General features: G+C 47.1%; 4 protein-coding genes across 4 annotated transcripts; 1 reads left to right on the forward strand and 3 right to left on the reverse strand.

Annotated features, from left to right (window-relative positions):
* Positions 1 to 45: 45 nt before the first annotated feature.
* On the reverse strand, positions 46 to 2,030 carry J7337_009558 (uncharacterized protein; the record flags this gene model as incomplete). Its single annotated transcript, XM_044827153.1, has 3 exons — positions 46 to 1,504; positions 1,553 to 1,790; positions 1,841 to 2,030. The coding sequence occupies 3 exons, from the start codon at positions 2,028 to 2,030 to the stop codon at positions 46 to 48; spliced, it is 1,887 nt and encodes a 628-aa protein (XP_044677747.1).
* A 1,132-nt stretch (positions 2,031 to 3,162) lies between these two features.
* J7337_009559 (uncharacterized protein) lies at positions 3,163 to 3,990 on the reverse strand (the record flags this gene model as incomplete). Its single annotated transcript, XM_044827154.1, has 1 exon — positions 3,163 to 3,990. One exon carries the CDS (start codon positions 3,988 to 3,990, stop codon positions 3,163 to 3,165), a length of 828 nt encoding a protein of 275 aa, XP_044677748.1.
* A 4,808-nt stretch (positions 3,991 to 8,798) lies between these two features.
* On the forward strand, positions 8,799 to 10,577 carry J7337_009560 (uncharacterized protein; the record flags this gene model as incomplete). Its single annotated transcript, XM_044827155.1, has 1 exon — positions 8,799 to 10,577. One exon carries the CDS (start codon positions 8,799 to 8,801, stop codon positions 10,575 to 10,577), a length of 1,779 nt encoding a protein of 592 aa, XP_044677749.1.
* A 304-nt stretch (positions 10,578 to 10,881) lies between these two features.
* Positions 10,882 to 11,189, reverse strand: J7337_009561 (uncharacterized protein; the record flags this gene model as incomplete). Its single annotated transcript, XM_044827156.1, has 2 exons — positions 10,882 to 10,983; positions 11,100 to 11,189. The coding sequence occupies 2 exons, from the start codon at positions 11,187 to 11,189 to the stop codon at positions 10,882 to 10,884; spliced, it is 192 nt and encodes a 63-aa protein (XP_044677750.1).
* Between the last annotated feature and the right edge of the window lie 1,614 nt (positions 11,190 to 12,803).

Here is a 12,803-nt window from a genome sequence, read left to right on the forward strand (position 1 = left end):
TGCGACTATCTACCGATAAACCTGCGCTCCAATGAACAGACGTAATTACCTTCTCAATACTAGAACCAGCCATGATGCTAGTCGGTATCCAGCAATGATGGAAATCATGATGCCAACATTGCGTCCCATGTGTCCGTTTGAGTATCCATATTGGTTCAACACAGCCTGTCCATCGATTTCACACTGGTCCGCCAGGGTTGACTGATACATGCAGCGGCATCCGTCACCACAGCTGTAGACTCGATCGGCAAACTCATTGACCATCATGCCCTCAAACACATACTTCTGATAATCCCAGTAGTGAAAGACGTATTTGTAGAAGACGTTAAGGATAGTTGGAGGCACCATGAAGCCACCAACGGACATCCACAGACCATTCGCAAACGCCACCAGTGCAAGGGATATTACGAAGCTGGGAAATAAGGATGTCATAAAGACAACAAGTGACTCTGCAGCGAGCAGATCTAGGAACAGCCACAGAACCCAGGTGAAAAAGGCCTTTGCAGTTGGCTGGAAGTTGGAAAGCCAGTATGAGATGACTGAAAAGAGAATCGAAATAAGGAACAGGTAAGGAATGCCAATGAAGAAGTTGGATATAATGAGTTCCGCTGCTCCATAAAGGCCATTGTGGTGCTCTTTGACGTATTGGAGCCGATCTTCAATGAAAGCAGGGACATAAGCCACTGCCATGAAACTCATAAAGGCTGAGCCGAAGAAGATGGCGTTGATGAATGGCTGGATTGATTCCTGCGCAGGGTCGAGCCTCACCCAAACAGTGCCCATCATGATGGCGAGGCCAAGGTACATGGCGATACGAATGCCGTAGGCTACGACATCTCGATAACTTTTGATGAAGCTTCGATGGAGAAGCGTAAGTGTAAGACTGAACATGCCGGGCTTCTTCTCAATTGCATCGACATTCCAGTCACCGCCCGAAGATTCGGCAGACTTGATTGCAGTGTTGACTTCACTGGCTTGACGTGAGTTTTGCCATGCAGCTTGGAGTATTTCCAAGTCTCTTGATGCCTCGCCTCTATCTTGTGCGAAGTCAATGTTAACCAGCTCAAGGAGATGCTCGGCAGGGTTGACATATTGAGGTAGCGGAGATCCAACTTCGGAGTAGTATGCCGCAACACTGTTTACAGGTCCGAAGTAATGGGTCTTTCCGCCAGATAGGAGGAGCAACTTGTCGAATAAGTTGAAGGTCGATGTGGACGGTTGATGGATAGAGCAGATGACGATGAGGTTGTTGCGCTTGGCCACGTCGCGAAGATACTTGACAACTTCTAAACTGGCAGCTGAGTCGAGACCACTTGTAGGCTCATCGAGGAAGAGAAGCTTGGGACTAGTGATGAGTTGACTCGCAACACCGACGCGGCGTTTCTGACCTCCTGAGATACCCTTACGAATAGGCGTTCCAATAAGGGTATTGGCTTGTTCGACTAGACCGAAAGACTCGAGGAGGTTGTTGATGCGGACGATTCGTTCTTTCTTGGACAACGAGCTATTCATGGTCAGATATATCAAGAAGCTGAGTATACTAGACTCTTACCTTGAGCTAGCCAGCCGCGATGAGAACTCGAGTGTTTCTCGAACAGTCAACGAGCCAATGAGAGCATCTTCCTGTTCAACAAAGCACGAAACTTCTCTGAACTCGGCAAGTGACAAATGGCTCCCGTTGATATTGACTTCTGCTTCAACACTGCTTGCATTCGTTGGACGGCGTGCTAGGACGTTAAGAAGTGTTGTTTTTCCGCAACCTGAAGGACCCATGAGGGCGCAAATCTCGCCTGAAACTCATCAGCATGGTATCACTGAAGAATGATGGGTCAGCACAAACCTGCTTCGACGATGCCTTCGACATTATCAACAATAGCCTTGGGCTGTTTTGTTTCTCTGTCTTTGACTGTTACAGTGACGTTGCGCCAAGTGAAATTCTTGATTGTGGTGTTTAGAAGATGCTTCTCAGCGACAGGACGTTGCTCTGAGTCCATGCTGTTGTCCAAGTCAGACAACTTACGGACTGTCATTTTGATGGCTTCACGGTAAACTAGTAGAGATAATAAAAGGGATTAGAGAGCACTGTTGAATGTATCAATTGATTGTTTTGGTGATGTCAAGAAAAGACAACTTGCATATTGTGTTCTTATATATGAGGAAACACTGCAGTCATCAGGAGTAATCAATTTGAGAGGACAAAGGAGAGACTGTCTCATCTTTCGGCGTCTTGACTATAGCCCGTGCCATCCACCAATTTTCAGCTGAAGCAAAAGGTGCGCGCGACTGGTAAATTCTGATTGCTTACTCAAACTCCGCCACTGCCATTTTGGGACTTTGAGCTGACGTAGGTATGTATGTATTACTTCTTTCATTGCTCTCACGACCTGTTAAAGCTGAACATGTCTCCGAATGGAAGCGGACGATAAACAAGAAGCAGACCAGAAAGACCGATATCCGAGATCCGGCTCATCTCTCTAGAGCATTTCTAGATCTCTCTGAATAGTGATCAACTGCCGATTTATCACATAATCGCAAGCTTACAGGTGGTGAAATTGGATCCATACACGTCTGCATGTCAGCAATCTCGGGGTCTAGATTATTTCTTTTCGTCTTACTCCCAATGCATGTAAATTCAGCTTCTGAGTAAGATTTCACCTAGTTCCTGAATCCGTCCCGACTTATTGGCTCGTTCATGTGATTGGCTCGTGATAGCTTAATTCCCGAGTAATAGGGCTGAATCTCGACCAGGGTCGCCGACGAGCCGAAGACTTGACATCGCCGAGGGCCGTTTTAAACAGCGACGGGCAAGAATATAAAGCTTATTCTTGACCTACATTAGAAATCCAGTGTCTTTGAGGTCCGAGAGTCAAGCCGACTTATCCGGGCTCCATCACCTTCGACTCCGCATCCTCGCGTCTCAGAGATAGGTATGGTCCGAATAGATGCCATGCCGGGAATAGCGTGTAACCTCGAATGTCCAAGTAGGGCTATAATACTCTGTATATAACAGTCTAACTACTTCTCATTACATGTACATTTTGCATCTATCCATCTTGTTATTACAACAATGCATCAAAGTCTCTCTGGTCAAAGCCAGCAGCCAAAACGCCAGGCTTTGAATCAAGTTCCAAGTACAAACTGTTCCTGGAAACCCAGTAATGTTTAATTCCATTGCTTGTTCCCAGGATCGGCCCAATGACCCATCATCATACCAGGCACAACCTGCATATCCTCAAACTCGTGAATCATAGCGTCGTCCGCCGCAATCTTCTCCATGGCTTCATCATGGGTCATACTGATCCAAAACTGGGGCAATATCCTGTGCTGCTTCTTGACCTGGTAGATGCTTCGAGCCATGCTCTTTACATAACTACTCTCTCGCTCTGAAGCGCTCCATACCAAAGACATTCGTGAGAGGGCGCCAATGTTGAGGCGGAGCACCTGGCGTAAATTGTTCTCGCTATCGGGTGTGAATATAACCCATCTGTTGAGGTGAATTATAGATGACATTGTCACCACGTAACTGAAGAAGTGACTGTGAGAAAGTAGCGAGACACGATGAGTGACAAGCTTGCTGATCTCTGTCGCGGCTTGGATTATGTTCTTCGTATGATTGTTGAAGTCGTCTACTGACGAAACAGAATCGTATTGGTCGGTTTGGTTGCTTGGCTGGTTCAATATTGAGTTCAGCTGTGAGTATGGTTGATGAAGCAGAATCGATGTAGCGTGTGTTATCATGTGAGCTTGAAAGAGCATCTCATCAAAATGGCCATATTGCCATACAGCGTCCGCCTTTGACCTGGGTAAGCTGACTCGCCAACTCGTCAACATCGTCTGAATATTTCTGAGGCTTTCGTCGTCGGGTCCAGAAACGGGAGGGATTCTCAAGAGTCGTCCGAGGTTTTGAGCCGCTTGTATTCGATACGCGAAAGATGAAAACTCGTGGCTCGTACCGGAGAAGTCACTCTCATTCATATCCCTGAGATACATTGGCTCGGGAATGTCCTACAGAGTCAAACAGGTCAGAGAGATTCTGCCATATGAGAAAATTGATATCTTACACCAGATAGATACTCATATTCCTCGCAAGGCAAGGCAACATCGGAAGCTACATCGAACAGAAAAAAGTTCGTGCTTCGATGGACTCCAGCGATTAGCCCGTCCACAATGAAAAGCTCCCACCACGTCCGTCTCCAACTCTCTTCCATCATTGGAATGCCTCTCCCGTAAGTAGTCGCGTATGATCTCGTATTGAGACCAATATCCACAGAAATCCTTTCTAGTCCAGTTAATATTTGTCGAGCTTGTTCCTGTTGGCCTTGCCCGTCCAACCCGATCAGAAGGAGTAACAAAGCCTGTACAAGGAACCCGTCTTTTCGACGACGCGGCTCGTATATGAGTTGATGAGCTTCCTGGAAAAAACTGCCCCGTTCTGAACATGCTGGAATATGCAATGAGCCAATCCAGCGCATTACAGCAAGTACGGGCATCACAGAACTCTCGTGAGAGATCATCAGAAGTGACTCCTTCGGCAACACAAAAGGATGCGCTGCATGGAAATGGTTGTAAAACGAGTCTATACAGCGTTCGGGTAGAGTCAGTGCAGGGACATGAGTCACGACATGTTCATGCTGTGGACTCGTGAACAAGTTGAGCATATCAGTTGATGTATCTGCTGTATCGTACGGTCCGAAGAAAGACATATCGCTCTCCATGCTGTTGCTAGCGTCCAACGCAGGGTCGAGGAAAGGTGTCGATAATGGTGAGTTGAAGATGTCGTCGCTCACATTAGGACTCAAAAATAACGATGAGCCCAGTGAAGCAGAACGTTCTGGTTTTGATGTCACTGAGCTTTCGCCACTACGTGTTCGTGTTCGAGCTGGAGATACACCATGTTTCTTGCTGGACTTTTGAACGTTGTTTCTTCGAGGGCCTTTGTAGCCCCGTCTTGAAGCCACATAGACACACTCAGAACCAGAACTAAGACAACGAGAACAAGGATTTACACCATCGCACTTCAGGTGTCTTCCCCGCTAAGAAAGAAATGATGTCAACAGTTGCTCTGTCTCGTTGCAAGAGATAGTACTTACACAAGCCAGACAAGCAGCTGGGACAGAAGTAACACTCATGCGACTACTCTCAGCCGTCGTAGATGTTGACCCACAAGGTGAAGCCCTCCCATCGACACCAGAGCTGGGCGAATTTGAGTTGGAGGACAGTTCATCGTTTCCCGAGTAAGTATCTTCTCTATTTGTGTTTGAGGTTGTCTGGCGGAATGAGTTTCTGGCGCTCATTGTCGGGGAATACCACATGTACGATGTGTTGAGAGGGTCAGAATAGAATGAATAAGGTTGAGGAGAGGGAAACGGCGAGGAGAACTCGGAATGAGTTCCACAGAAAGTCTTCCTTCTTTCGTCCATTGATGGTGCCTCTTTGAGGATTGTTAGTGGTTTCAAGAGAGGAATCCAAGTTTCGATATAAGCCAATAGTGGGTATTTCGAGATTGAAGCGTTGCCGGTAGTTGATTTAATGATGGGACTTAGGCCCCAGGTGCTGACTGTGTCTTAGTCGAGTTCAGATCCTGAATGCCGCTTTCTAAAAGAAGGCGGCCGCTTGGCTTAGATCTATAAGTGAACCTTGCTAGGGCGCCAAAGACAATATCTCTCTGAAGGGCGCAAGTGATCCAAGGTGAGTTTGTTTGTTGAATAATCAACTCCCGCTTGAGATATCTGCCTGTATAGACTTGAGAGGGAAATGGAACCTGCGAAGAAGATGGAAGAAGATTAATAATACTTCGAAACGAATACACTTCTGCATGGTCTGCCTGTTATAGATATTCTTCCTCAGGCATAGAACAACGTCATGTCACTGGAACGAGCCGAATCTCCGAACGATTTCAAAAGAAACCCTGGTGCCATGTCCAAATAGGACATTTAAGCGCCAGTCTCGATATCATCATGCTTCACTCGGAGGGCTATGAACGGAACCCGGCATTCCCATCATTGCAAACCGTGTACAGCCAAGCATCTCTCTTACAAGGACCATCTTCAGCCCTAGCACTAGCAAACAGCGGTAGTTCAGGGATCACGGAACAAGTAACTATTTGAGATTGGGGGTTATACTCCCTACTCCATACTCTCTTCTCCATCTACCTCATTCTGCCACTTGCATCATTCGCTTGCGTTGTCATTGTATTCGCTTGTGCCGCACAGGTTCAAAGATGACAGGGGTAAGCTTGGTCCGACCTCGAAATGCAGACAGAGACTCATGTCAGCCAGTAAGGTTAACCAAACTAGCGGACGCCCGCCCAGACTGTCGGTGCCACATGTTGAAATGGTGCAACGCTCGTTTATTAGTTGAGTGTCTAGCCTAGAGGAGGCAAGAAAACTCAAGGACCGGGGATGAGAATATTTGAATAACTGTAGCCTAAGGTTGGGGGGTCTTTACTTTGTTTATTTCAACACCCTCTTCTGAAGCCTCGAGTTTCTTTTGCCTTGCCCTGTAAAGCACATTTTGAAGAGGCTAGTCACGGATAGAATTACTAAGTAAACCCGAGTCTTTAACACGGGACTAAGTTATCTCCAGGAGCTTACAACCACTAACTGCGGGCGTTATATTTGAGAGCCGGGCCTACCAGCTCAAGGGTGTGTCTAAGTGAATGGCAGCTTGGACATGGGCCAATCATGTCAGTCAGCTCGTACAAGATGATCCATTTCTATAAACGGCCATGCAGGTTTCATTGCTTCAGAATATTGATGAGTGAACAAGAAAAAACAGCATGTCACTTGCTTCCCGTTTAGACGACCCTCATCCCATTCCAGTACCGAACATGATGCAGCATGCACGCCTTTGCCGCATCCCGACGTTGTCGGGCTTGGCATATGAGAAGGACAGGGGTGGGAGGTATTTGCATTCTTTTCGTCTTTGACCTCGTGGCTGCGACATGTCTGTGGGTGTGAAGGCCGGCACTCATATGCCCCGGCCACACTCCCTCACTCCCTCGACGTCAAGTCTAGCAACAATATGCGAGTCTAACAATACTTTGAGGCTATCGTCGCGCTTATGGCTTCACCCAAAGGTCTAATTCTAAAACCTTAGTTCTTAGCACCAAAGATCATATCATTGAATAGCATCATAACTGGCTGGCTAAAGTGCTGCCATTACCCAAGCTTTTGCTAAGCTATATCTTGCATTCACCAGAGGTCCTGGTACAGCTTGTCAGGTGTGTGGGTATCCTCCCCAAGCCGTTACAAGGCACAGGAAATCATGTCGGCAAGGTGATGCTACGCTACGAGGTCCATCTCTGCGGAAGTTCAAGGCCGCGGAGGTGGAAGTGGAAGTGGGAGTCAACCCAAGCCACGTTTTTACGCTTACCTGGGCCAGTAAGCCACGCAATTCTAGAACTGGCTTGGAAGATATCTCGTCCAAAAGTGATGAATTGCGGCCCGCAAGCGGTGTTGTGGCATCTATCACGGGCCGCGTACCCGGGGTATTGGATGGCTTACTGAGAGCTGATGAGGATCAACTCCATAATTAGTAAGAATTAGAAGACGTTGACAAGAACTTCCAAAAATACAATTGGTCTAACTTGACACGGAATTTGAGAAATGATGTATTTTATCTCCCGCAGGCTGACTCACAAGATGGTTCAAGCTGCCAACAACAACATCAACCTTAAACAAACATCCAACCATCACGTAGGTACCTAGGTGTAGCTTGGTGTTTAGCATGTCGGAGAAGCCGTCTGCATGTAACATCCGGATCTACAGCTACAATCCGAGTTAAATCCTAACGAATCATATTGAAGCTTCTGGTGACAGGACATTCCATATTAAGTTAAGCTTAAGACATGGGTCTGGAGAAGCTGAACAAGAAGTGCTGTAGGCAACCGTTTACTCAAGTCCTGTAGGCGGTCTACTTAACAATTTCCAACTCGGGTTTCAGAGTAACGCAACATGACTGGCCTCAGGACTTTCGAATCAGTTCTCAACTTTGCCAAACTACCGGCGTTAAGAAGATCATGCATGAAGCGGACGCGGAAATGGCAGTTGCTTAAGGACCCTGGTCTCGAAGGATTCACGTACATCCGATCCATGGCAATTCGGGTCCTTTCGGCATTTATACGTCCCTTACTCATGGTAACGGGGTTGCTTACACGACACGGCACGACGGGTGTCGCTAAATCGAAAAAAGTGATCGGCATGATAGATAGACGAAGAGTGCACGAGTCAATTGCAGCCCTGTTGAAGGATCCAAACGACTCGATAATTGTTACAGGAGGAATGCCATTGGCCGCATTTACGGATTTCCCTATTCGACATCAATTAACCAGCATTTGATCCAAATCATCGTCTGTCTGTTTGTCTCTCCCTTCTATCTCCGGGCTGCTTATCATAGCTCCCACCAATTACCACCTCATCCCGACCTCGCATGATCCCCCGCAGTGCCAAATACGTCCATAATTTTAGCTCCTAAACCACCCACTGAGTGACAACAAGTCACTCTATCACATCCTTCACAGCGAGTTCGTCGGCTGCCTCATACATACCCTGCTCAGCCGCACAGCCTCTCTGCCCTAAAATAAGCTGCAGTAGGGCGCAATGGACCCTGTATCCCTTGCCGGCTTGGCGCTGGGAGTTGCTTCCATCAGCCTCCAGGTCTACACAGGATGTATTCAAGGTATCCTACCTCATTATAATCAGCATAACACGTGAAATTGACATCCATCAGGGATACAGCTCCTTGTTACGGCATTGGGCTATGAGGACGAGTGCAAGTATCTCAATCTCCGTCTCAGGATGGAACAGCAGCGCCTGTTTTGCTGGAGTGAGGCTTCTGGCCTCCTTGACCTTGATGCCAAGAACCAAGACAAGGTTCTCAACTCAAACGTATTCAATCTTCACCGCCAGACTGTAATTGATCTGCTTGTCCAAATCCAGTGTCTCTTCAATGAGTTTACAGAGTACCAGCAGAAGCACAATAACCTCTCTACCGTCGTGGATAAAGATGGTGTTTTGGATGCTCCAGAAAAAGATGCTAAGCTGTCAAACTATCCTATGAGTGATAAGAAACGGAACTTTATCAAAAAGGCCATGGCTGGACTCAAGTCCAAATCATCAGAAGGCCTTACTAGGTTAAGGTGGACGTCATTTGACAAGCAAGGATTTGAAAAGTTGCTGGCCAAGTTTTCAGTTCTCAATGACAACATGACCAATATCCTCGACCACTCCTTACAGGTCGAGATTCGCAATACCGTACAGGATACCAATCGTGGGGTCCTGTTACTCCATCACAAGATAGCCGATCTGAGTCATCTTGTGTTAGCTCTCAAGTCTCAGCTCGATGCAGGTTCCAGTGTAGGGCCGTCGCAAATGTCCAAACTGGAAAGGGAAGCCAATGCTGACGCCTTGCGGCAATTGTCAAGGTTGGCCAAGTTCAAGGCCTTCAATGAGACTATCGATCCCAAGTCAGATAGCCCAGCAGTCTTTGACGAAGCTGCTGCAAAGTTCCTCGATCTTGCAAAGCCAGGTCATCAGCGTAATCTATTCATCCCTCGATACCTCATAGAGCTGGACCCAGACGTGGATGAATCAGAGGCCTCACGATGTGAGGCTTTCATGAAGACGGCAGAAGGCAAGAAAAATGTTTGGATTGAGTGGAAGGACTATGACAATACAGAGACCCAACCAGGTTCGCTATCAAAGGCCGATATCATTGAGAGAGTTCGGAAACTTGCTGCTTTGCTGAACCATAGTCCCAAGCCCGAGGCCTTTCGCACTCCTCACTGTCTGGGGTTCTTCGATAAAGCTGATCCCAACATTTCCGAGGACGACGTTGATATTCTAGATCGAAGACTTGGCCTCATCTTCGAGCGCCCATCCGACGATAATCTACACGCCTCGCTCCCACCTGTTTCTCTCCGTGAGCTTCTCCAAGACTCAAAAGTTCGCAAGCCTCGTGTTACAGAACGAGTATATTTGGCACACGCTATCAGCAACTGTCTCCTCTACCTTCATGCTGTACACTGGCTACACAAGGGTCTTCGCAGTCACAATGTGTTATTCTTCCGAACACGTGATGGCCACATAGACTACCGCCAACCATATATCTCGGGTTTCGATTTTTCACGGCCTGGAGGATCAGATGAAATGACTGATGCGCCAGGAGATGACGCAGAGCATGATCTATACAGGCATCCCAACGCTCAGTCCAACCGCCGACGGGATAGAGAGCGTTCCAAGAAAAGCTTCGACATTTATAGTCTGGGAGTCATTTTAGTCGAATTGGCGCATTGGCGGTTGGTTGAAGATGTGCTGAGTATCGATATGAGGCGTGCGCGTGGGAGACCTGATATTGTGCGTGGCGTTCGAGAGGCTCTGTTGGAGGAAGACCAAGTCGCATCAGTAGGTGCAGATATGGGAGAGAGGTTTGAAGATGCAACACGGAAGTGTTTGGCTGGAGGTAATGAATTGGGACTAAATGAGGGAGACGATGAGACACGAAATGAAGTTGCTGAAAAGTTATCTATGAAATTTTATGAGGACGTAGTAAAGCGATTGGAGGGCGTGGTTGTGTAGAGCGGGTATAGTTTAGGGATACGTTTAGACTTGTCATGACTGAACGAAGCAATGAGAAAATGGCCGTAGATTAAAATTCGAACGAGGTATTATTTGAAGACAAGGCTATCAAAACCGTGGTATCATTAGCCGACGATGGTATCCCTTTAAATTGTCCTCCCAGCAAATCGTGCCTGAAACGCCAGAGCTTAAAGACTCTATGATATCCTTTCCCATTGAAATTACCTAACAGCAGCAGTCTAGGCATTCGAAACAGCAAAGACCGGCGCAGATACCACAGCAAATGGCCTGAGAAGAATGTCAGTTAATGTTGCAGAGCCAATGAATTGGTCGTCCTTACACCACCGTCTTTACCTCCTCGCATGCTCATTTCAGGCTGTTCCATTGTCATGGGCTGAACTGGTCGCTATCGAAAATGAGTTAGTCAATCATACGATGTTTGAAACTCAATGCTTGGCTATTGTGTCTTGGCGAATGGAAAGACTTATTAGAAGCCAAGCCGGAGGTGAGTGAGTGACATACCGGCTGTTCGGTGCTGGTTCGTTCGGTAGGGAACGCTGCGGGGGCCGGTTCACGGGGCATTTGCATGGCCGAAGAAGAAGTAGAAGGCATATTGACTGTTGTAATCGAGAGTATGCGGCTGAATTGATTGGCGTATATAATAACAGAAGGTTATAGACGAAGCAGTTGATGTTCTATATCACGATGGTTTGAAAAAAGAAGGATGAAAAATCAGACCAGGACAAAGAGCGCAACGTTGTTGTTATAAGGCTCTCACTCTCAAGCAGCTGATTCTACGGGACAGGGTCCACGGTCCCTTAGAGGCGGGCCCCCATTGACTCAAACGAGGCGTCGGGATTTGGGGCTGACAGGATTAGCATTGGATCTTCTCTCCAAGACGGACGGCACATGGACTCATCCCCAACAATAACATGACCATGCCCATGTCCTTTCGGTGCCGTGACCTCCGGGCGAGGTCAGCCGGAGCCCACATGGGAGTCACTCTACTGAGGATTCGTCTACTGCAAGACATCACAATTCGGCAACTATCGACATCATCATGACTTGAGAGATACTACCTCTTAGCATCACACATTCTACACTTATCAAGTACTGCACAAGTCTCCCACTTATGCGTGGCTGCTGATGCGAACCGCTCCACGGACGGCACGCCCGATGCCCCGGGCTAAGAAAGACGACTGGACAGAGCGAAAAATAGGCCTGAGCAGAAGAAAAAGAAACAATGACGTATGCCTGACGGGAACTACTGAGTGGTTGCAGGCGGACCCCTGCTCGCAAACCAGCGTGTTCTGGAACAGGCCTAATCTCTGGCCCTTCTGTAATGTTACATGTTCTAGAAACTACTAGGTAGGTAGAGAGCCACTTTCTCGGTATTCGGATTGAGGCTTTTCTTCTTGATACACGTATTGAATTGCGACTTCTTTCTAAGAATAGGTAGCTGTGTCGGTTCGGCCGAGTCATTGATCATGGCTTAGAGTCTATCTGGCAGATTGGGCATGGCTATAACGGCGGAGAACGTGTGCGTAATCTGTCGTTTAAGCCACTGCGACAACGTCAAAGCTGAGGCTGTACTCTGTAAATAAATGGGTTAACTCTAAGCTGAAGAGAAGGTTGATGTGCCTTAACGCAGGGGCTTCTCAAATTATTACTTTATGCGGTAATTAAGTAAACTCGAAGAATCATTCATCTCCTCCTTGAGTTTGGTTTGACTTTACAAGTTCATCGCTTATGCCAATAGTTATCGCGAACAAATAGAGAACGTAGATGTAGCATTTATCAGATATAAGTCCCACCTCCCAATACTTTGATCTTGCCCACACTTATCTTGTGATGAAGCTGACTGTTTGTTCGAAGTAGCAGGACTGGCATATGCTCGAATTGCTTAATTGGCATGACCCTCTTCCCCTGGTCTTCAGATGATATATAAGCTTCGCCAATAATTTATTCAGTCAGTAAAGCTGTGGAATTATGTATAAAGCTAGTTTAGAACTATCTAACTTTTAGAACCGTACTCTTGTACGACGAGGGAAATTTAATGCATAGATATTGAATTATCATGCCCTGTATGGCCGCCCAGGAATCCGAAACGGCGACAAACAAACACACTACGCCGTTAAAATCGTCTTGAACTATATACCCAGTCAACTGATTCTTCGACGCTGACCTAGTGGCATCCATATAACAAATATCTGAGTGCGACGCAAG

The sequence above is a fragment of the Fusarium musae genome, chromosome 7, assembly GCF_019915245.1.
Source record: "Fusarium musae strain F31 chromosome 7, whole genome shotgun sequence".
NCBI classification, from domain to species: domain Eukaryota; kingdom Fungi; phylum Ascomycota; class Sordariomycetes; order Hypocreales; family Nectriaceae; genus Fusarium; species Fusarium musae.